Source organism: Podospora bellae-mahoneyi, chromosome 4 (genome assembly GCF_035222275.1).
Source record: "Podospora bellae-mahoneyi strain CBS 112042 chromosome 4, whole genome shotgun sequence".
Lineage (NCBI taxonomy): Eukaryota > Fungi > Ascomycota > Sordariomycetes > Sordariales > Podosporaceae > Podospora > Podospora bellae-mahoneyi.
The window spans coordinates 194,862-216,886 of record NC_085883.1 but is presented as its reverse complement, the minus strand read 5'-3'; the positions used below and the strand labels follow the sequence as shown (position 1 = coordinate 216,886).

Sequence of the window (22,025 nt, the reverse complement as noted above, 5' to 3'; positions counted from 1 at the left end):
CTTCTCGCTTCTCTGCCGTGTCTGTCTCGGCGGTAATATGATCATCGACCCCTATTAGCCAGTTCCCTGGGTCTGGGTCTGGGTCTGGGTCTGGGTCTGGGTCTGTTCTAGCCCGCCGTAGACCCTCTCACGTGTTTGTGGTCTGTCGCTTTGCACTTCCTTGCCGCCTCTCTCGCCGGAAGGGGCGGTGTTGGTCTGAGACGCAGAGCTCCTGAGCTGTCTATTGATGGAATTTCAACCCGCCAAAGGGAGTGTGGGGACAGCTGCAGTGATAAATGACAAAAGCCTGGACATGTGCAACTTTTAGTGACTGACAAGTAACAGCAAAAGAGCATTTGGCGGCTTCCGAGTGTCTTTAATTTAGAGTGAAGGTGCTGACCTACATCCTGCCGCGGCAGGTTAGAGATTGAGGCCTCAAAAATAGCAGCAAAGGGAAGAATAAGGTGTTGCCTTAGATTAAGACGCCCTTCCCACCCTTTCCAACAAGCCGGGAATGCTAAGCATTCATATAGAGCTCATATGTCGACAGGCCAGCCGTGGTCTGTCTCGAACGCCACAGCCTCTTGCTCCTTGAGAAATGGGCAACAGACGAGAACGAACTTTAAGCCGCACCAGTAGCAGCTCAGTCTCATGACTGCTGATCTGGTGGAAGGTGACGCCGTAATTCCGCAATAGAGTGAGGGCATCGTCTCGGCCGATCTGGAGCGGTCTTGATGGCGACGAAAATAGCAACAGCAGCTTATGGATGAGAACACTTAAAGATTTGGGGTATAAGAAGGCTGTTTCAATCCTCCTCAGAATCACCTCGGCTTCATCATCACCAACCATCGCGCCATCTAACCTTCAGAACAACTCACGATGAAGCTCTCCATTCTCCCCCTCGTGGCTGGCCTTGTCACGGCCTCTCCGGTTCTCGTTGATCCCCTCGCCGACACCCCGTCTGGCCATGAGGTTTCCATCGTTGGCCTCGCCTTTGCCGGCTCCGGTTGCCCTGCTGGTACTGTCTCGGGCCAGCTCTCTTCTGACCTGACCACCATCACACTGCTGTACGCCAACTTTGTCGCGCAAGCCGGGCAGGGCATCAGCGCGTCCAACTACCGCAAGAACTGCCAGCTCAACGTCAAGATCAAGTACCCCCAGGGCTACCAGTTCTCCGTCTTCAAGGCCGACTACCGCGGGTACGCTCAGATCCCCGCCGGAGACACGGGCACCTGCAAGGCCACCTACTACTTCTCGGGCGACTCCAAGCAGGTCAGTCAGGCCCCTCATGCTCTGCTCACGAACGAACCCAGATCGATGCTAACCATCAACACCACCACCCGCAGATCACCTCGACCCTCACGCTCAAGGGCCCCTACGACGACAACTACCTCAAGACGGACACCTTTGGCGTCGAGTCGACCGTCTGGTCCCCCTGCGGGCTGGAGGGGCTCCTCAACATCAACTCCGAGGTGCGGCTGTCGCCCATGGACGCGGTCAAGCCCGCCCTCCTTACGGTAAGAAGACTCGAGAAGATCAGGACAAGGTGGCGGAGATGCACCGAGTGATTTCCTCTTTTTCTTTTTTTCTTTTTTTTTGTTACCAGAAACTTGATGACAAGGTGGAAGAGGGGGTTGTTGGTTTTGTCAAAAACAAAGAGAGAGAATCCCATGTTGATTCGGAATACCCGATTTTTATAGGTCGACTCGACGGATCTCAAGTTTGTGCAGAAGCATTACTTGCAGTGGCAAAAGTGTACGAAGCCCAAGGCATAGTGAGCCCGCGAAAAAAGAGGGTTGCGAGAGGAAGAATTTTGCGGACTGACTACCTATTGTCTTAGGCGAGGAGTAAAAGATCTGGACTGTGTGTGGGAGGAGGTTGGGTGTGCTGGGTGGGTGGTAGGTGGAAGCATACACGTACGGATACTGGCGTCGGTCGTAGTAGGCGTCGGTCGTTTTCATGTTCCAGTCAAACAGCCATTGAAAAGAAAGGAAAGAGAAATTGCCAAGGATATTTTCATACATATCATGGATATGCCCCGCCCATCCTCTTTTCAAGTCCAGCAAGCCCCTCTTCTTGTGTCGTAACCAATCACATCTCACCACGCACCGCCCCTCCCCCCGTGCCTGTTGTGGCTGTCTCAGCATCGCTGATCACCCGGTTTATATCTTGCTTTATTGGCTGACCTCCCTCCCCAATCGCCGGTCCAGACCGACCTTTTTATTTTTTTTTCCCTCTTCCCCCTCCTCCCTACCCAACTTTATTTCAACAACTACCGCCCTCGGGTTTCCCTGGTTTTTCTCCTCCTCCCCGCCTGCCCACGCTGACGACACCCTCAACACACACCGACCTACTCCAGCATCTCACCTTCTAAGTTTTTTTTTTTACACCACAACCCTTTCCCACTTTTCTTCTCCCCTCATCCTTCCATCTTTCACCGTCAAAATGCCCTCCACCCATAACAATCAACCCCCCACCCCGCAAGCCATGCAAATGTCAGCAGCAGCACCGCCAAACAAACAAATCATCACCGACCAACCCGTATGTTTTTGTTTCTGTAGTCTTTCCTCCCTCCCTCCCTCGCTGACAATGTAACCTGGCCTGACCTACCAGAAATCCCACCCCGCACCCCAAATGACACATGACCGCGACGATGGTGACGACGGGCAGCTCAACCTCCGCGGGGGCGGGTTCACCATTGGGTGCAACTGCTGCAGGGGCATGTTTTCTTTTCATAAGAGGTGCTGCTAGATAGTAGGTGCGCACTCCCGCCTGTGATAAATGATTGGATAAATTAGGGAGAGGGGGGAAGGCAGGAACGAATGGATGGATGGGATAGTCTGTCTGGACTTTTTGACAATGAGTGATGTGATGAGGTTGGGTGTTTTGTCTTGGGGGAGGGGGGTGGTTTAATCATCCATGTGAGGTGTGGTTGAATTTGGAATTCTGTAGGTTTGCAAGTTGAATTTTGTACAGAGGGACATAGATGCGGCTGGTTTGTTTATGGTGGTATTGTTTGGTGGCATTGGGAAGTGGGCTGTCTGTTGCTGGGAGGGTGGGTGGCTGTGGAGGGGAAGAGGAGGTTGAACAGTTGGAGGTTGCGATTTCTTACTTCCAGTGATGTTGTTGGTGTTTAAGGGATTTTGAGAAGGGTGAATTCCTCGAGCTCGGCAACAGAAAGGGAAAGTTGGAATTACTAACACGATCCTGATATACTAGGCACTGAGGTTCTGAATAAAGCTGGGGCTCAAAGACGAACTTGTATTTTCCAAATGAGGGTTCTTATCAATGCTTTTACTATAGAATCTGAGAGCTCACTATGGCCGATCCCCAGACGGCATCCCTGAGTACAAGTGGTACCGTACATCGCCAGTCCCTGCTCTATAGTTTAGCATGCTTCTCAGATCTCCCCCAACATCTCTCATCACTCAGCCCCAAGTGATTTTTAAATCTACCAGTGTTCAACGTCGCGATCTGTTTGATCTGCGCCGACGTTGAGTCTGCAACACCAAGGCGGCGATCCGAGCAGCTCTGGCTTGCCTGCGGGCTTTCTGATCTTCGGCGTGAGACCAGTGGAAGAAGAGGCTTGGGCTGGCCTTGGGCCCAAGAGCTTGAGGCGGAGGGAAAGAGATGGTGTGAGAGCTGCGAGAGTGCTGCTGTCTTTGAGAAGTGGAAGTTGCCTTATGTGCTGTATTGACAGGACAACCAGTTAGTTGCAGATACAAAACAAAGCTGGCTTGATGTATTGCCACTCATTTTGACAAGACATCTACTTACCTCTCTTCTTTTTACGCAACTTCTGCCGCAGGCTTGTGACGAGGAGCTCATCGCTGTCAATAGAGTCATCATTCTCGCAGTGTTCTGCACTGTTGATCGAGTACTCGGGAGTTTGAGAAGGCGTGGGGGCGACAACCGACGAGGAACTGCTGGCGGGGACAGCTCTGATAGCAACTTCGTACAACTGAGTGTCGCCGTCTCGTTGGCATCGAAGAGCCGTGGCAAGCTCTTCGAGATTGCCGGCAGTGACTCTGGCAAGATAGATCTCTTCAGTCGGCGGGCCAGTAGTCGTTAACCAAGGGACGTCGGTCGCTGGTTCGGTGGTGCTCTGAGCGACTCTTTCGATCTTGACGAAGCCACGAGAGTTCAAGTGAACTCTGGCTGAGTCTGGATGGAGAATCTGAAGATCGTTAGTTGCCATGGTTGGAGATGGTGGGGCTGGGGTGACAGAGTCAGGAAGATTTAGAACCGTGAGACTTGCAAAAGAAGGGGAATTTGAAGAGTGGGTAGATAGATTGATTGCCAAAGGAATGCGAAATTTGTTTGCTGGTAAGAGTCGCGAGGGAGTTCTGAATCCATCAGGCGCTCGAAAGATAGGTGAGGTCGACCGTCGCGTTGACTTGAGCTCAATGTTTATTGTAGCAGTCACTCAAGGAGTTCCTCCACTGCAAGTTGCGTATTATCCCGTCTTTGGGCACAACTTCTCAAGAACAGCATTGTCTATCTAATTGAGAAATATATGGACTTCAGTTTTGACTGGTACACTTGTGATAGACATACTGTTACACTTGATTGGGCGTGTGTTCAGCAAGACAGCCTCGTCAAATGGCGGTCGGTGATTGGTCAGCGGCATGGCGCGACTTTTGTGCGGGGTGTTCGCTGGAGGCCTAGAACGCTTTGCTCGATCGGATATGACGGCACTTTGACGAGTCCCTGATGGCACCCTGCAGATGCGCCACTACGTCATATGTCCCGTCAGGCGGATGATTGAGACAGACAGGCCTGGAATCACCAAAGACGGTCCTCTGTTTGATGGCACAGCCTGATAGCCTGACAGCCTGAGAGCCTACACGGAAAAAGAGGCAGGGCAGCAGCTGAAAAACAAAACAAGCTGTAAAATCACTCGGCAGGCTCGTAGTCGCGAATGGCACTCCGTGGCCGGTGGTCAGGGTTGGTCAGGGTCCTGCGGGCCGGAGGAAGGGGATGCTGTGATTGGTCAGCCTCGGTCGTGATCTACATGGATCAGCGGAGACCCCCAAGTCTCGGCGGCCTGACAATGACGAGCGGCCATGAGATGGGAAGCACCACAAGAACCACTAGAAACCACAGGGCGGATGAATCTGTCCGGCCGTGTCTTGCCTGTCTGGCCTTTCCACCAACGGTAGGTAAAAATTAGGTACTTGAATCCAGGGTCCTTTTTCTCTTTCAGTAGTGTAAATACAGAAGACACCTGGATACATCCAAATGTCAAAGATGGAGTCGGTCCCGGCACCCCGCCGTCCCATCTTCCTATTTTTTTTCTTTGTTTTTTGCATGGCGTTTTGCACTACCCGGACGGGAGCCAGGCCCACGGCCACGCGTGAACCCAGACTGTCGGGATGGGGGACATACATTGTAGAGTATCCAACCAGGTATTTATTATAGCTTATCTAATAGGCAGTTTAGTCAGTCAGTCAGTCAATCTGTCGACAGAGAGATGAAGGATGCTTTTAGTGAGATCGGTGCTGCTGCTCTGGGTGGAAAAACACGGTTGTTGGCAGAAGGGCCTTGGCGGGTGGAGGCCCCAAGCCCGTAGTCCAGGCCCCGGGTGGGGTCAAAGCCTGCGGAATTTGTATTTCCCAGGGTGCCACGTCCGCTGCCACTCCCCCCATCCATCGACAACCACTGCTGCGACTCCCATCTGTGACAGAAAGAAAGAAGAAGAGCAGCCGATTCCGTCTATCGCATCTGTCGCACCTGTCGCATTGTCGCATCGTCGTCTGCTGCCGCCGCAAGCAAACTAACATCGAGTCCCAGTCCTTTCCGAAGGTTCCTAAACGAGCACCTAGCCAGTTCTTTTTCCGCGCCAGCCAGAAAGTCCGTCAGTCAGTCTGCCAGCCAACCAGCTAGCCAGCCGTTTGCTAGAAAAAGAAGAAAAAAACCAGCGACGGCCGTCTTCTCTGCTCCCGTCCAACGTACAACCACATCGCAGCTTCACAAGCGGCGACGGGTCTCTCCGACATCCAATGACACGGCCTCTTCGAAGAAAGCAGGCATAATGGCGAGCCCGGTGGGGGAGGACAATTGGGTCGACTATGTCGACCATCAGCTGCGCGAAGCCACCGACCTCGAGGCACGCGTGCGCGTGATTGAGAGTTTCAACGACGCCGTGTCGGCCGAGCCCGGGAGCATCAAGGTCTGGATGGCCTACTGCGAGTACTTTTGGTCGCTCTACAACGACTGTCAACCTGTTAGCGACGCCGGCTGGTCCCCAGAAGAGCAGGAGGTCGGACGTTCCATATTCACCATCGATGCCGCCCTCAACCTCTGGCAGCGGGGCTACGAGGCTGTCCAGTACCGCCTGTCCGACAGCAACGAACTCTGGGACCGCTGGATCTCGCTCGAGATGGAGCTGCTGAGGCGGACCGTGACCGAGGCTGGTGTTCGCAGAATCACCCAGCTGTTCCGCAATCGGCTGACGGTCCCGCACGCCACCTGGGACAGGACATCCCAGATGTTTTCCACTTTCCTATCCGAATACAACCGCCAGGCCTACGAGAGCGAGATGGAGCAGGTCACGAGGAGCGCCAAGAATGCGAAGCGCCTGTATGCGCTGCGCGACCCCTTCGAGACCAAGCTGTCGCTGGCCGTCAAATCTGGAGACACGGCAGCGGTACGTGCAGAGATGCTAGAGTACATTGACTGGGAGATCAAGCAGCACAAGGGCAAGCGGGACGCGCTGGACAACTTCAAGATTTGTCTCGGCCTCTTTTCGAGGGCGCTGACAGGCGTGCTGGCGTCGGACGACACTACATGGCTCAACTTTATCACGCTGGTGTCGACCTCCCAGTCGGACCTCAAGGCAGGCCGTGCCCGCGTCTCGGCCAACCTGGTCCCAAACATGCTCGACGTTCTCCGTCGCGCCGTGCATCACATTCCCTGGGCGGGTCCTGTGTGGGCTCGGTACATCTTGGCTGCCGAGGAGGCTGCGCTAACCTTTGCCGACGTCGAACGCATCAAGCACGCCGCCACCAACAGTCCCCAGCTTGACAGAGACGGAATGACGGGTGTTTTGGACATGTATTCTGCATGGTGCGGCTATCTCAAGCGAACAGCCATGAACCCCAAGGCCAGCGAAGAGGCTGTCGATGTTGCCGAAGTGGGTCTCTCCTCTGCCCTCGAGGATGTCAAGCACTGGGGTCAGCGAAAATACGGCGAAAATTACCAGGGCGATCCGGACTACCGCCTTGAGAAGATTCTGATCCAGTTTCTCACCGAAAAGAAGGAAGACATCGAGGGGGCTCGTGCTATCTGGGATGAGCTGTCGCAAATCCCGCTGCACGCCAACAGCTACGACTTTTGGCTCAACTGGTATCTCTGGGAGATGGTAGTCTTCACCGCACACAGAGCCAAACTCCGCAGCCCTACCCCCAACACACAGGCTCAAGGTCTGCTGGTCCCCAGCTTGGCCACCCGCGTTTTCATCAGGGCGCTCAAGGTTAGGACTCTTGACTGGCCCGAACGGATTCTCCAGGTGTACCTCAAGCACTGCAATGACTACGAGCTGGCCGAGACACTGCGCGAGGCCCACGACACCATCTACAAGACGCGCAAGGGGGTCGAGAAGCGCCGAGAACGGGAAGCACGGCAGGCCGCCGAGGCAGCCCGGGAGCAAGCAGCGCCAGCGGACAGGAGCGAAGACGTCCCCATGACAGATGCTTCCGGTTCCGCGTCACCCGGATCCAAGCGCAAGCGAGAGCCGACCCCGGCCGAAGACGATGCTGCTAACAAGCGGCCCAGGAGCGAGACGAACGGGGACGATGTGAAACGGGATCGAGAGCACAACACGGTTTTCTTGCGGAACTTGCCTGCTGACGCCACCCAAACCAAGATCAAGCAGTTCTTTCGGGATTATGGCCACGTCAACAACATCGACCTCAAAAAGGGGGACGACGACGCGGTTGCCCTGGTCGAGTTTCGACACTCGGACGATGCGCGAGCAGCGCTGATCCGCGATGGCAAACCCTTTGGCGACCGAATCATCCAAGTCACCCCGGCCATTGACTGCACGCTGTTTGTCACCAATTACCCCCCAGACGCCGACGAGGAGTACCTCCGCAACCTCTTCAAGGCCCACGGCGAGATCCACAGCATCCGGTTCCCCAGCCTCAAGGAAAACGCGAAGCGGCGGTTTTGCTACCTCACCTTTCGGGAGCGGGCCTCGGCCGAGGCAGCGCTCAAGCTGGACGGGAAGGCGTTGGGTGGGAGATGCAGGCTCGTGGTCAAGATATCCGACCCAGCACACAAGCAGCACCGGCAAGGGGCGCAGGAAGAGGAGAGAGAGCTGCACGTGATCAACATCCCCCGCACCATGAAGGAGGACGAGGTCGAGGGCCACTTTACCAAGGCTGGCAAGGTGGTCAGCGTGCGGATCCCGCATCTGGGGACGGCGTTTGTGGTGATGCAGACCAAGGAGGAGGCGCAGGAGGCCATCAAGCTGCTGGACAAGGCCATGTTTGGACAGCATCCGATCAAGGTCGAGCCCTCGATGCCAAAGGGGACGAAGAAGAAGACGGCGACAGCCTGGGGAGGCGCCGAGGATGCCGGGTCCCCTGCGTCCACAGCTGCCGAATCAACAGTATCTTCTGGCGGCGGCGGCGGTGTGGCGAGAGATCGAAAGGTTGTCATTCTGGGCGTTCCTGACACGATGAACGAAGCCCGCGTGGGGAATTTGCTCAAGCCGGCCGGGGAGTTTGTTAAGCTGACGTTGCATGCCCGGCATGGGGGCGCGATTGTTGAGTACAAGGATGCCGCGTCGGCGGGGAAGGCTCAGCTGGTGATCGACGGGCTGGAGGTGGAAGCTGGCCAGAAGCTGCGTGTTGGCACGACGGAGGAGCTGTTTCAGAGCAAAGGGGAGAAGAAGGTGGCGGGTAGTGACCCGTGTGCGCGTCCGGAGCCGGAGAAGCAGAGGAAGAAGCCGCCGACGGCTGCGCAGTTGATGCCGCCGCCGCCGAGTATCAACCGGCCGCAGGTGCTGGGGAGGTCGAAGCCTAAGATGGGCATGGGAACGGGGGTGCCGGGGTTGGGGGTGAGGACGAATGGGGTTGCTCTTGGTGGGCCGAAGAAGAGTAATGCTGATTTTAGGAGTTTGTTTCTTGGGGGTGGTAATAATGGCGGTGGGGGTGAGGGTGGGGGGAAGGTGGAAGAGGAGAAGACGAAGGAAAATGGGAGTAAGGAATGAGTGAGAAGGGAATGGATGGGCCTACTGGCATTTTTTCTTTATTCAAAGTTTTGATCAAACAAGAGCGGGAAGGTAGGGGTTGTGTGTGTGTGTGTATGATACCAATTACCATTTTTTCTTTTTCTTTTTTTCTTTTCGGAACAACTGAAGCTGAAGTACTGTGGTGAGGAAGAGGGAACAAAAGGCTGATGAACTGGTTGGCTGCCGCGGTTGCTGCTATGAATACCCCTTGAGCATTTGATAGGAAACTGTTTGTGTTTCTTTGATGTTGTTTTAGGTCTTTGCTTTATCAGGTACCTACTGGGAAATGGTTGGGCGTGTGCAAGCCCTTGTTCAATGAAGCTTGACTGCTTGCAAAGTGTTTGATTCGAGATGATATGCAAGTGGGTATGGATAGTACTATGATTACCAAATGACTGTCGAGCAACGCTACAGAAACCAACTAATAAAAAGCCAACATGCTCAGATTCGGATGAACCTGGGAATGAAAGCATCGGAGACTGGAAATCTATCCAAAGGAAACACAAAAACATCAGAGCATCGCGTATCTACCTGCCTCTCATAAAATACCCACCCAGCAGCCTCCCCTCATCATGGTCCGCCAACTCGCATCCTGATATCCACCACTCGCCAGCGCGTTTACAAAGCCCCCGGGTTTCCGTTGAACGCAATCCCATTGAAGGTCCCCGTGGGTAGATCCGTGATGGTGCCGTTGGTGGACGTCTCCCTAATGTACTCGCACAGCTCCGCCGGCGTCTTTGGTCCCAGCAGCGCAAGCAGATACGAAGCCAAACCGGCCACATGCGGCGCCGCCATCGACGTTCCCGAAATGGTGTTCTACCTCTCTTTCGTCAGCCACAGTCCACCTGGTAATGCATGCAAAAACAAAGAAGAGAAAAAGAAAAAAAAAAGGTCTCACTCACCGTTGCGCTCGGCCCCCCAATCCACGCGCTCTCCACCCCGACCCCGGGCGCAAAAACGTCGACCCCCTCCCCGTAGTTCGAAAACCAAGCCCTCACATCCCCCTCATCCGTCGCCCCAACGGTGCAAACCGTCTCCTCGCTCGCTGGGCTGTAGAAGAAGGCGTCGTCGGCGCTGTTGCCGGCTGCGACGCTGAGGAAAACCCCCGCCCTGACGGCGGCGGCGGCGGCGGCGTTGACGGCCGTGCTCCTCGACGCGCCGAGGGACAGGTTGGCCGTCGCGCCGTTGGGGCAGCCCCGGGTGGGAAAGTCGGCGGCGACAAAGTCGATGCCCGCGATGACGGCGGCGAGGGTGCCGGACCCGGAGGCGCGGAGGACTTTGACGGCGTAGAGGCTTGTTTTTTTGGACACGCCGTAGGTGATGCCGCCGATGGTGCCGGCTACGTGGGTGCCGTGGCCGTTGCCGTCTGTGTTGTCGGTGTCGATGAAGTTTGCTAGCCAGTGGGCGCGGTTGGTGAATTGCTTCAAGGGGGAAAAGGAAGGGAGGGGGGGTTAGTGAAAACTGATGAGGGTGTGAGAGTGAGGGGGGAGAAGGAAAAATAAACATACAGTGTGGTTGACGTAGATGCCCGTGTCGATGATGTAGCTGCAGGTGCCCTCGCCGGCGGACTCATCGTAGACATACGAGGTCTGGCCTGGGCTGCGGTGGGAGATGCGGGCGAGGCCCCAGGGGACGTCCTCCTGGGTGAGGAAGTCGTATGCCTGGACCACGGCGTCTTGTTCGACGAATTCGACCTGGGACTTTTGTTTAGCATCATGAATCAAACGCTCCGCTGAGATAAGGTAGGATGGACACACCTCGGGAAGCCTGCGGATGGCAGCCAGCTTCGCAGCGGACAGCTTGGCGGCGAAGCCCTTGAACCGGCCGGCCTTGTAGAGGTGCTGGGTGCTCAGCCCCTTGACCGCACCCTGGAGGACGGCATCACTGCTGCCGTCTCTGAGCTTGACGATGTAGCTCCCGTCGATGAGCTGAGAGGCGGCTGCACCGCGGGGGGTGAGGAGGGGTGCCTCCCTGACAGGAGGAGCGGCCAACGCCAGGGTTGGGAGGAGGAGGCAGGTGGTGGCCCGGAGGAGCTGCATGTTGAAGTCTGTTATTTGTTAAACTCGGGAGTAGACAAGTGAGGAGGACGAGGACACAGAGAGGGAGAGAGAGAAAGTGATGATGGTGATCTTGCAACAGAAAAACAACAGCGAGATGAACATGTCTATTTATCTCTGTCTTAGACAACGTCAGCTTGTGGACTGGTGGCTTGAAATAGGTAGAAAGAGGGAGGTTACCCGTGATGGCGTTGACATATTGGTCCCGAAATCATCACCACCTTCCGCAAAGGGCATCGCGAACAAGATGTCAGACCTTCTCCACCATCTTTTTCCTATATCAACCTGGGTAGGGTAGGAACAAGGTCATGCTTAGAACTTTGACACGATGCTGAATGCGGGTGCCATGTGGGTGAAAAGAGGGTGGCCAAGATCAAAACCGCCTTACGACCTACCCAAGACGGGAGCTAGTCTAGCAAGCAGGTGTCAACGTCGTTCTTTTCTTGCGCTGGCGTGATCCTGACAATTCGTGGTGCAAGCTGTCAAGGGAGTTGCTTGTAGGGTACCATTGTGATTGTCTGGTAGGATGGCGCAGCAACCAAAAGATGATATCAAGACACATGATATCCCTCGACTGCCATTGCTGGTCTTCCAAACTTGGCATGTAATCTGATCCCAGATAGCGAACCAAAGGGGAGAAAAATACATCTCACGAGAGAATACTAGGGGAAGGTTTCCGAGCTTGATAATGCTGACATTATGCTCCCGTCAAAGCCAAGAGATGAACTCCGGGACCAGCCATCGATCGGGAATTTTGGACCATGTGTGGGCCCAATATTGTCCGGCCGGGAATGAGCCGCTGTGCCAGGGCTGCCCCGTGTGCGTGCCGTGCAGAGTGCCGCGCGGGTGTGGCAGCGCCATTCGCTGACGGCAGTTGGGAAGACATCATGGGTAGGAGCCACAGCAAAAGGACGGGTGGGATCGTTACACGGGGGGAACAAGAACAGAAAGTAGTACTTCCTTGAGGAGGAAGATATTGAGAAACAATGGTAAAAGGATTCAACGCACATCTGAATCCTGCCAAGCTGTCAAAATGGGAGAATCCGGTCTGGGGAGAGAAGCGGTTGCTCGTCCTGTTGTTGTTCCCTCTGGAACGTACAAAAGTCACCTTCCCAGTTAGGAAACTGCTGAACCGCCTGGACAGAGAATCGTGTTGCTCAAGATAACGCCTCGAGAGGCGGTGGGGAGCAAGGTTCATGGCAATATCTGGCGCCATCTCGGCCGAGAGCCCCTTTGTTGTTTGGGGAAGAAGAGAAAAGTGAAAAGGCAAGAACAAAAAGTCGAGACGTGAAGAGGTCAATCCCCGGTATTAAACATATCGCTAACGATGCAGATCGACGTAACAAGACGCACGGGAAACCTGGGTCTCGGGTTCCAAAGTGGATCGGAAACCAGTCCTTCTTTTAGCCTGAAGAGACAAGATTTCCGCCGTTTCGTCGACCAAGCGTTCTCACGTGCAACTGCCGGATCGAGAGGAGCCATTTGATACATGGCCAACAGTAAGACAGAGGAAGAAAGGGGGGGTGTTAATATACTGTCTGGCGAATCAAATGTTCTTCCAGTCAAGGGAAATGTACTGCCGCTTTTGGACTTGAGTGGGGTGTGTAGTTAGGAGTGGAATTGCCTCTTCCACCCTACCCCCTGTCAAGAAAAATTTAATTTTCAAATGTCCAAATCAACTAAGTTAAGTTCGAATACCTAATTTGCAAATCCAACGTAAAGGCCTAGTTGAATCATCATATAAACTAACATTGTTACAGTTAAGCCAACAGCAGGTTAGACAGTGTGTGGAACATCGGGAACCCACAGCCAATCGTTAGATAGAACCAATAGTATTACTGGGACCCGGGACCGCGGCGAGGCACACGGTCCACGGTCCAGGACGGACGAGTAAATTAGGACCGAGGACTGTCTGGAAGTTAACGGTCCACGGTCCCCAAGTCTATATATACGGAGGAATTGGCTGGTATAAAATAGATAGTTCCGTAAAATATAATTTAAGTTATTTTTGTCAAGATTTTAATTATTATAATTAAGATAAAGTATTATTACATACTATTTAACTATAAAGAATTAAAAATAATGAAAAACGCTTTTAGTTAATATTTCTTTTAAAAGTTTTAAATAAAGCTTTGTTATGCATTAACTATTTACTTTAGTTTTATTATGGATAAATTAAAAGTCACTTTACTATTATTATAATAATAATAAAAACGTTGAAATGAGAAATATCCCGGCTATATCAATTAGTTTTAAAACTTTTTATTATAATTACGTTACCGAAAATTACATCGATAATAATTCGTTATATACTTTGAATAACTTAAAGGTAAACTTCAAGAAATCGATAATTGAATTATTATAATTACGTTTACTTTTAAATACGTAATTAAATTGCCGATACTAGAGCGTTATTGTCACAGTTAAGCTAACGGGCAAGTTGAATAGTATGTATACGGGCCACGGACATGCCCAGCTAATCGTTAAAGACTAATAGGAAGAGGAGCGCCTGAGAGCCCCAGAAGCGTAGTGATCTAAGTAATCCTAAGGTAACAGGAGTGATTTAGGATCACTTTTGTATAACAAACCTTTATCCCAAACATCTAAAAGGGATACTAGTCGAAAGCACTTTTAAATAATTTTGGTTCGGTATAGCTAATATTATATAACAAATAGCTTATTTTAATTATAATAGTTTAAATATTGAAATGGTGAGAAAACACACAAAAACAACCATAACACCACAAATATACCCTCAACAGGTCTCTGAATGAATACACCTGCGTGACAGTGGCTCGCTCACAGGCCGCACTTCACGTAGGACAAAGAAAAGACTCTGTGGGCTCGCAGGCCACACAATAAGCACCGGATTAGCCTGATCAGAGGGCCAGAACTGCCTGCACACGTGCAATGCACAAAATACGAAGAAAAGAAAAGTCGATGTCCTGTCAAAAATAGAATGTCCGAAGCAGACCGCTTATATACATGACCCCTGAACCCGAATCCTCCGAGAGCCCCACTTCCTTACTCATACCCTCAGGCCTGTGGCCACACCCCAAACTAATATACAAAAATACCTATATTGTCTACAGCCCGTTTAATTTTCGATTTTTATTTTCTATCGGCCTTATAAACTTTAGATTCATTGGAAGGTTTAGGGTTGTGAATGTAGAAATGAAGAAGAAATCTTCCTCCGATTTTGGCAGTATGTCTCCCAGAAACACCATTGGATTCTCTCAAAATGAGAGTCTGGGTGTTCACCACATGGCAACACATGCTGGTAAATTTTATCTACCTAAGGTAAGGTAGGCAAGTTACACCAATGTATCCATCCACCTAATCCTCCGTGTTATACACACCCACCGCCAACATCAGTCGTCGTCGTCTTCCCAGTTCGTGTCTAGTACGTACGGATTGTTGTCGATACACACACGACAAGGCAGGGTTCGATCGACCACGACATTTGTAAAAAGTGATCAAAGAACTTGGGGTACGACGGGACCGTTTGGTACCCTTTTTTCGGGGTCAACAAACATGGGGTGATCTGCCCTGTCAAAATACGTTTCTACCACTCATCGCCATCGAGTTTGCTGTGTTTCTCGACAAGAGCGTCGACTTCTACGGCGCTCCAGGGCGTACCGGCATCGAATTGCCGCCAAAGCGGACACCCCGAGAAGAGGTACCGGAAGCTAGCGCAGCGAGAGCTTCTGTGAAGCCGGCGCACTTGTAAACTTGAGTGATTCTGTTTAGAGATTGCATGGATGGGTGCTGGCCCGCCCGGCAGAGGGCTGCCAAATCGCTGTCGTCGGACTCAAGACCGAACTGGGTCCACGCGGCACGCTGGCAGGCGTCGTCCCTGTGCACCACGTCGTGAAAGATGTAGCTGGTTGTTTCGCGCATCGGGCCAGCGTCCAATGTCAACGAGTAAACATTGCTGGACATCCCGGCGTCGCAGAGAACCAGGGCTTCTGCTAGCCAGAACGATAGGGAGTCAGAGATCCAGTTCGGGCTCAGGCGTGCGCAATCAGATAATGGGGCCACCTGAGCGACGAGATCGGGACGATGGGCGAGATCTAAGCGGGGGAACTGGAAAAGAGAAACCCAGTTATCTGTTGGAAACCACACATTACCGTAGCCTGCTCCAAGCAACACGTTGCCCCAGGGGCCGAAGGGCTGGGTTTCCAAGCAGAAGGGGGTTAAACCCCGGGCATGGCTTCTGAAGAAAAGGACTGGACTCGGCATCCTCATCGAGAATGATGCTCCTGAAGTGGCATCTGGGTTAGTAAGTGAATAGCAGACGCGGCTGCCGAGAAGCGAAACTGGGCATTGCTGGCGGCCTCGACCCAGAAGTCTTTGGACAATCCGCTGAGATATCGTCCGTTTGGGTTCCGATACTCATCGGGTGGAATGTTGTCGTCATCCGAGTCATCATCACCATCGGAGTGGCCTGTTGGGTCGCTTTGTGATACACACACGGGACAGACGACCCCAGGGGACGGGCGAGCTCAGGGGAGACTCGCCATTTGCGCTCTCGCTCATTCCATCAGACAAACGGCCACAGACGACTTGCACCGGGGCAGCTTGCCTCAAGTTTATCCAGGCACAGATTGATGGGCTCACCAGAGTGCTTCAGCCTCAGCTTGCCTGCCCCCGATTCGAACACATAGCCCTGGTCGGCAAAAGAGGTACTTGTGGTAGATGAGATCACGGATCTCACGGGGGGGCCGCGTGAGAAAGAAGCAGTCCGACATGATGTATCTTATGGGGGTGATGTCCAGAGCAAACTTCATTGAACCATCTGCGAGCTGATTTTTATAAGGTATAGAACTAAAAATAAGGTACCCCCACCGCACACTTGGAAGGGGTACACTCGGACCAGCCGCCAATTCCACGTTTCGCCGGGTGACTCACCCCCGTACCTATCAAATAGACTCATACTCCGACATATCTGACTCTCACCGCCGACCCAAGCCCCCCGTTCTGTCGCCGGTCCCATACCACTCTCCACACTTGGGCCACTTCACGCCCTCCCTGATGCCGTGTGTCCCAGAGCCCAGAATGCAGGCCACAGCACCTTATATTTGGCTGGTGCAGACGGTCCGAGCACCAGATGCCGCTCTCCTTGGTGGGGATGATGTCGAGCTCCCCGCTGCCCAACTGTCGCATATTGTTCGTGTGGTCGCGGTGCTCTTGTGCCTCATCGTTGTCGTTGTTGAACCGGGACCGCCTGAACACCTCCCACCCGTTGCTCGGGTTGCAGCTGACGCTCGAGCCGACCGACCAGTTGAGGTTGTCGCCTCAAACAAGGCTGTAGTTGGGCAGCGAGGGGATGGCGGGCCAGCCTGGTGCCGTCGAAGCCCAGCAGGGAAATGAAGGTAGCGAGGTGGACTATCTTCGACAAATTGAGGAACTTTGCTGTCTTTGATGATGATCCAAACAGACGACATGCCTGGGAGCTCGTCTCTTTGTACCAATCGCCGGAGAGGTTTACCGAACCACCGCCTTCTCATCTACCTATCTCGCCGCCGTTCGCGATGCATGCCCTCGCCACGCCGACAAAGGGCACTCAGCCGTTGATATTTGCTGAATTACCCGGTATCCCAACCAACCCGTTGGCAGACTACAACCACAACTAGACCTTCTTAAGAGGAGCGTCGGCCTGGCAATTTCTACCACCGGACGGTTGTTTGCTCAGGGGCACCTTGGCACTATGAGAGCCGTCACGATACTCTTACTCAGCACGTAACATTTTGGGGACTCGACAGTGCCGCACTTGGCAAAGGCACAGCTTGCGATTGGGGATGAGGCATGATTTTGATCAGCTTCCCCGAGCCGCTTGAGAGCCAAGCAATGATGGAAAATATGCAGCTAGGACTCACCAAACGTGATTGTATGGCAGAACAAGGTCGAAAGGGGGAAACGAACAACATCAGAAGCACTGTTGCAACGAAACACTCTATTGAAGCAAAAAGCGCCGCTGTTATTAGGATCGTGTATCTAGGTATTCCCAACCCAAGTCCCAGCAAGAATAATATATATATACTGACTTCCTTCCTAAGATCATCCCCTTCACTCATCATAATCATGTACACATCCACGGCATGCTCGTCGATTGACTCGCTGTCCTCTACTGAACCTCATGCACCTGCCCATCACCCCTCTGCGTGCTCAGCTCGACGGCATTGCTCGGGAAATAGCCCCCGGCCTGTTGTTGTGCTTGTTGCGGCTGCGGCTGTTGACCTGCGTACATCCCATATCCCGTCACCTGTGGTGAAACTGGCATCGCCGGCTGCTGATTCCCCATCTGCCCCGTGAACTGAGGCGACACCGGCGCCGGAGGAGATCCCCACTGCTGCTGTTGCTGTTGTTGTTGCTGATGCTGTCCAGCAACAGCAGTGTATCCCGGCGCTGGCGTTCCCGTGGGCGTCACGTGCGCCACACTGGTAACCGGCGTGACGCTCTCCTGCATGGCCGGCTTGTTATCTCCATAATAGGAGTAGGCTCCCTGGGCGAATCCCATCGGCGGTGCGCCATCTGGGACGGTGGACATTTGCTGCTGAGGAGGGGGAGCAAAGTTTGGAGGAGCGGTATCACCGTCACCAGCACCAGCACCAGCAATGGTGGTTGACTGGCCTGCTTGCTGGAGGCGGAGTTCCTGGTTTCTCTTCTTGCGGCGGCCGCAGTAGATGATGAGGAAGATGATGATGCCTACCATTGCTAGGAAGCCTGTGCGCAAGAATCGATGGTAGATTAGTTATGAGCACTTGGAAAGGGGAACAGAAAAACAGGAAGCAGGTCAAGTGGGAGGGACTGGGGGGAGAACGTACTGATACCACCGACTACCGCGCCAACGATCAAGGCAGTGTTCACCGTCGAAGCCACGGCTTCCTCGGGGGTCTTGCCGTTAGAGTTGGCGGTGTCGAGGTTGCGGTTGTTGTTGTTGTCGTTGACGCTGTCGGTCGGATTGGCAACGCCGCCGCCATCAGTCGGGTTGGCGACGCCGCTGGGACCGGCAACACCGCTTCTCCCACCACCGCCACCGGTGGTAACACCCCCGTTGGAACCGGAAGTGATGTCGAAGATGGGCAGGACCACAGACGTGGCTGCACAGAGGGGAATGGTCCAGCCGCTGTAGTCGCCGTCGGCGTAGACCAAGGTGGCACATTCTGGCTCGTCCAGGTCGGAGCTGGAGACGGGCGAGGTTAGTGGGACAGGCAAGAAGGAGTGAGAACAGGCGGGAAGAGCATACCAGTACATGGTTCGGTCTGTGTCACGGTTTGATGCCAGGCGGGAGGAAGTGTAGGGAAGACAGGCGGTCCAGATGTTGCAGGCGGTGGAGAGACAGCAGCCGATGGCGCGGGCATCCGAGTTTACACGGCACTCTGCTCCCCATTCTGCGCTGCATGTAAATGGGACCCGCTCATCGCCCACAAACCCGCAGGTGTTCTCCCCAGACTGCCGTTGGAAGAGGGCTCTCGCATGGGGGGTGGGTGCTGGTGGGTGCTGGAGTTCGAGGTGGCCAACCCGTGCGGGTGCCAGTCCAGTCTCAACTGGCGATGTCGGGTTGAATCGCTCAGTCCCCGCAATGTGTGAGTAAACACCAGCAGGAAGCCAAACCGAGGCGGCGGCCAGCCGGCGAAGACTTTGGACGGCCATGTTGGGTTTGGAGAACTCTTCAATCCAGGGTCAAAACAGAAACAAAAGCTGGAACGCAGCTCCGGGGATGTCGCCATCTTTAACTCAAGGAAGCAGTCCAGACACGGACAACAGCATCCTCGCCGCATTTGGAGAATTTCCGTATTGCGGCTGGCCTCCATGTAAGCCAAGCAGAAACAGCCACCCTCGAAAGAAGGACCAAACAGAACCCGGCGGTCTGGATGTGAGTGTAACTGGGACCACGACGCATGGCGCTAACGAAAGAGGCGTCTGCAGCAACTCACAGCCGCAACTCGCCAGGCATTCCCCATCCGTTCGAGGCCGTCGTCGTTTTCCTGCCCGTTGCGTTGCGGGTGGCTGCATGTGGCCCAGTCAGGCACCTACCGTATTCATACATACAAGTTGATACTACCACCTGCTCCCTCCAATCCCGGTAATCTTTTTTTGATCGGCCCCAAGCAACATAGAAACCCCAGCCCAGCCCAAACAAAACCGCTGCCCAATGCCCAGACCATGTCAACCCTGTCAATCAAGACGCAGGCTAGCGAGCCAATTGCCGTCACCTTCAACAACAGGGGTCCAGTTCAGCTTGCGACCCTGCTCGTTCACCCCTCTTCCTCACTCTCTCGACATTCCTCTCTTCAAGACGACCCATCTCTTCAAACAACAAGTCCCACGCGCTGGATATCCCTGTCGATAGGACCAATTATCAACGCTATAAACCTAGGTACCCTTTCCAAACCTCAAGAAAGCCCACACTTTCATCAGCGATTCAACCCTAAAAATTAGGTACCAACGTGATTACACCGCATTCACACCTCTACCAGACCGAGCCAAAAGCCAAGTCAACAGCACAGCACCGCCAACCGCAGCCTCACAAGGCTCTACTCTTGGCTCGCGATCTAGGTAATCCGGGTAAGGTAGTCAACAAAGCACCAGATAGTTATGTATTGATCATCAAAGATTCCGTGTTTTCGTTTTTTGATGTTTTTGTACGTTATCCATCTGAAATACTCAGACGCGCAGCAAAGTATGTCCCACGCGTTTCTCGTTTTCGCGCTGGTTTCCCAAACAAGCTGAAGCACTGCATGAAATCCGATGCTTATCCAAGACAGAGACCTCGGACTTTTTGATTTCTTTTGTTTTCCGTGGGAAAGGTGGGAAAGAGACATAGGAACTTGGGGTTTGTTTGTTAATAATATTTATTTGCTTGGGTTTGTTTTGAGGATTTTGACCTATTTAGCTTGTAATGTTCGTGAAGTTGATCAGACTGTCCTTAAACGAGGGTTAGGGTTGATGCAGCAACCCCTGCATGTAAATAAGGATCGGGATGAGGTGGTTGACATGGTGACCATTTTGTAGACCCCTATCTTTGGGTTTGCGTGACTGAGCATTGGTACATGGGGCTGTAAATAGGTACGGTACGTAGTTGGGTCCCTTTGACGCTGTAGGTGGTTGCAGTTTGTGGATTGGCGATATGTCTCTAGGCCATCTGATCTTGGGGTATTTGGAGGCTCAGTATCCCCAGCACATGCCTTTATGTAGCGAAAATATGTAGACGCAGCGTCGTATCATAGAGCCCCTTACATCAATGACCACCAACCCTCACTCCCTCCTCCCAACCCAGTCGCCCAAAACCTCCCCAATCCGCCCCCTATTCCTCTCCAACATCATCATATGTCCGTTCCCCCCTCCCCCTCTCCCCAGAACCCCTCCGGCCTCTCCCCTCAGCACTAAATGCTCTACCCCCTCCACCCCAGCCTGCCTCAAAAACTCCACCGTCCCCCAGTCATACCCCCTATGAGGCGACCCCTCCCCCGTCACGACCAACACCTCCACCCTTCTCAAATTCACCAGCTTCCTCACCTCCCCAGCTTCCCCATCATCCTGAAGCCAACACTCCAACAGCCCCTCCTCCCCCGGCTTGACCAACCGCCTCCTCAACCCCTCCCCCCCCTCCCCAACCGCAGGCTCAAACCCCAACCTCACCTCGGTCAGCCCAAACACCGTCGGCTCCTTCCTCAACCCCCCCATCCCCCTCATCTGAAACGCCGGCCCGGCAGGCTCCACGGCCACAATCGCCCTCACCAGCCCCGGCCGCGCGTCGGCGAGCAGCCAGGCTATCTTGCAGCCCATGCTGTGAGCCAGGAGGATGGCGGGCTTGCCGATTTTGTCCAGGAGGGCCGCCAGAGACTTTTGGGCGACGGATTGCTCTTCTGCCAGGTTGGCGAGCTGCGGGTGGGTCGACCTCATGACGTGGTCGAAGGCGGGGGAGCCTTTGCCTGCGGGGGGGCTGTCGGGCCATTGGGTGGAGGAGGGCGGGGTGGCCCAGGCTTTTTGGAGGGGGGCCGCGCCGAAGGTGAGGTATGGGGAGGGGGAGGAGGAGGAGGAGAGGTGGGTGGGGGGGTGCCAGGGGGAGCGGCCGCGGAAGGGGGGGTCGATGAGGTAGAGCTCGTGGGAGAGAGAGAGGAAGTGGGAGGACCAGCTTTGTTGGGTGGGCGAGTTGGTGTTGTTGTCGTTGTTGGCTGGGGTGGTGAGGAAGTCCTGGGTGGTGGGTTAGTTGGGGTGAATCAAGGTTGGCCCGGACGATGTGACCTACAATGCCTGTGCGACTGCTTCCAGGGATGAAGATTATGGGGTATTTCTGAAGGGGTTTACGGACTGGGACGAGGTGCTCGACATACACCTGCCCGTATACCGTCTCATTGCCGGTGCCGTCATCAACATATTCGCCGCCAACGTAAAACACCTCCCGGGTATGTGCGTCGGCCGGAATACTGTCCATTACCAGTTGATGATTTGGGCAAGCATGATGGTTGAAAACGCCATCAGAAGGGCCAGTGCAACATCGGATGATAGGTAGGTTCATGGCAGTCGAGTGGGACAGGGTCTCGGAAAAAGGCTCGACCCGGTGCGGGGAATTGTGACGTTACCTTCCCTGCGACCTATGCTCTCTTTTAGAGAATGGCATTGTGTATGATGGACATTTATCTGAATGAGAATGCTGGTTTGTTTCTTTGTCATCCGTCTTCTTCTCTAGGTCTGTGAGTGCAGACAATTTCAAAGAAGAAGCAGAGAATGGTTGGAGCATTTGT

At 53.8% G+C, this 22,025-nt stretch overlaps 7 protein-coding genes across 7 annotated transcripts; 3 read left to right on the top strand and 4 right to left on the bottom strand.

Moving 5' to 3' along the window:
- Positions 1-785: 785 nt before the first annotated feature.
- Positions 786-1,830, top strand: QC761_400620 (uncharacterized protein; the record flags this gene model as incomplete). Its single annotated transcript, XM_062878348.1, has 4 exons — positions 786-1,251; positions 1,326-1,496; positions 1,680-1,734; positions 1,820-1,830. The coding sequence occupies exons 1-4, from the start codon at positions 859-861 to the stop codon at positions 1,828-1,830; spliced, it is 630 nt and encodes a 209-aa protein (XP_062731760.1). The 5' UTR covers positions 786-858.
- A 594-nt stretch (positions 1,831-2,424) lies between these two features.
- Positions 2,425-3,887, top strand: QC761_400618 (uncharacterized protein; the record flags this gene model as incomplete). The annotated part of the gene is made up of 3 exons (XM_062878347.1): positions 2,425-2,520; positions 2,593-3,131; positions 3,199-3,887. The coding sequence occupies 2 exons, from the start codon at positions 2,425-2,427 to the stop codon at positions 2,728-2,730; spliced, it is 234 nt and encodes a 77-aa protein (XP_062731759.1). The 3' UTR covers positions 2,731-3,131; positions 3,199-3,887.
- On the bottom strand, positions 3,441-4,484 carry QC761_400615 (uncharacterized protein; the record flags this gene model as incomplete). Its single annotated transcript, XM_062878346.1, has 2 exons — positions 3,757-4,484; positions 3,441-3,667 (listed from the first exon to the last, which is right to left on the bottom strand). The coding sequence occupies exons 1-2, from the start codon at positions 4,175-4,177 to the stop codon at positions 3,441-3,443; spliced, it is 648 nt and encodes a 215-aa protein (XP_062731758.1). The 5' UTR covers positions 4,178-4,484.
- A 1,529-nt stretch (positions 4,485-6,013) lies between these two features.
- Positions 6,014-9,196, top strand: PRP24 (Splicing factor; the record flags this gene model as incomplete). The annotated part of the gene is made up of 1 exon (XM_062878345.1): positions 6,014-9,196. One exon carries the CDS (start codon positions 6,014-6,016, stop codon positions 9,194-9,196), a length of 3,183 nt encoding a protein of 1,060 aa, XP_062731757.1.
- Positions 9,197-9,400: 204 nt separating this feature from the next.
- Positions 9,401-12,517, bottom strand: QC761_400600 (uncharacterized protein). Its single transcript, XM_062878344.1, has 5 exons — positions 11,455-12,517; positions 10,975-11,395; positions 10,726-10,911; positions 10,120-10,638; positions 9,401-10,033 (listed from the first exon to the last, which is right to left on the bottom strand). Exons 2-5 carry the CDS (start codon positions 11,254-11,256, stop codon positions 9,836-9,838), a joined length of 1,185 nt encoding a protein of 394 aa, XP_062731756.1. The 5' UTR covers positions 11,257-11,395; positions 11,455-12,517; the 3' UTR covers positions 9,401-9,835.
- Positions 12,518-17,217: 4,700 nt separating this feature from the next.
- Positions 17,218-19,554, bottom strand: QC761_400590 (uncharacterized protein). The gene is made up of 3 exons (XM_062878343.1): positions 18,524-19,554; positions 18,102-18,460; positions 17,218-18,000 (listed from the first exon to the last, which is right to left on the bottom strand). Exons 1-3 carry the CDS (start codon positions 18,928-18,930, stop codon positions 17,402-17,404), a joined length of 1,365 nt encoding a protein of 454 aa, XP_062731755.1. The 5' UTR covers positions 18,931-19,554; the 3' UTR covers positions 17,218-17,401.
- Positions 19,555-20,535: 981 nt separating this feature from the next.
- QC761_400580 (uncharacterized protein) lies at positions 20,536-22,012 on the bottom strand (the record flags this gene model as incomplete). The annotated part of the gene is made up of 2 exons (XM_062878342.1): positions 21,530-22,012; positions 20,536-21,474 (listed from the first exon to the last, which is right to left on the bottom strand). Exons 1-2 carry the CDS (start codon positions 21,797-21,799, stop codon positions 20,536-20,538), a joined length of 1,209 nt encoding a protein of 402 aa, XP_062731754.1. The 5' UTR covers positions 21,800-22,012.
- Positions 22,013-22,025: the final 13 nt, after the last annotated feature.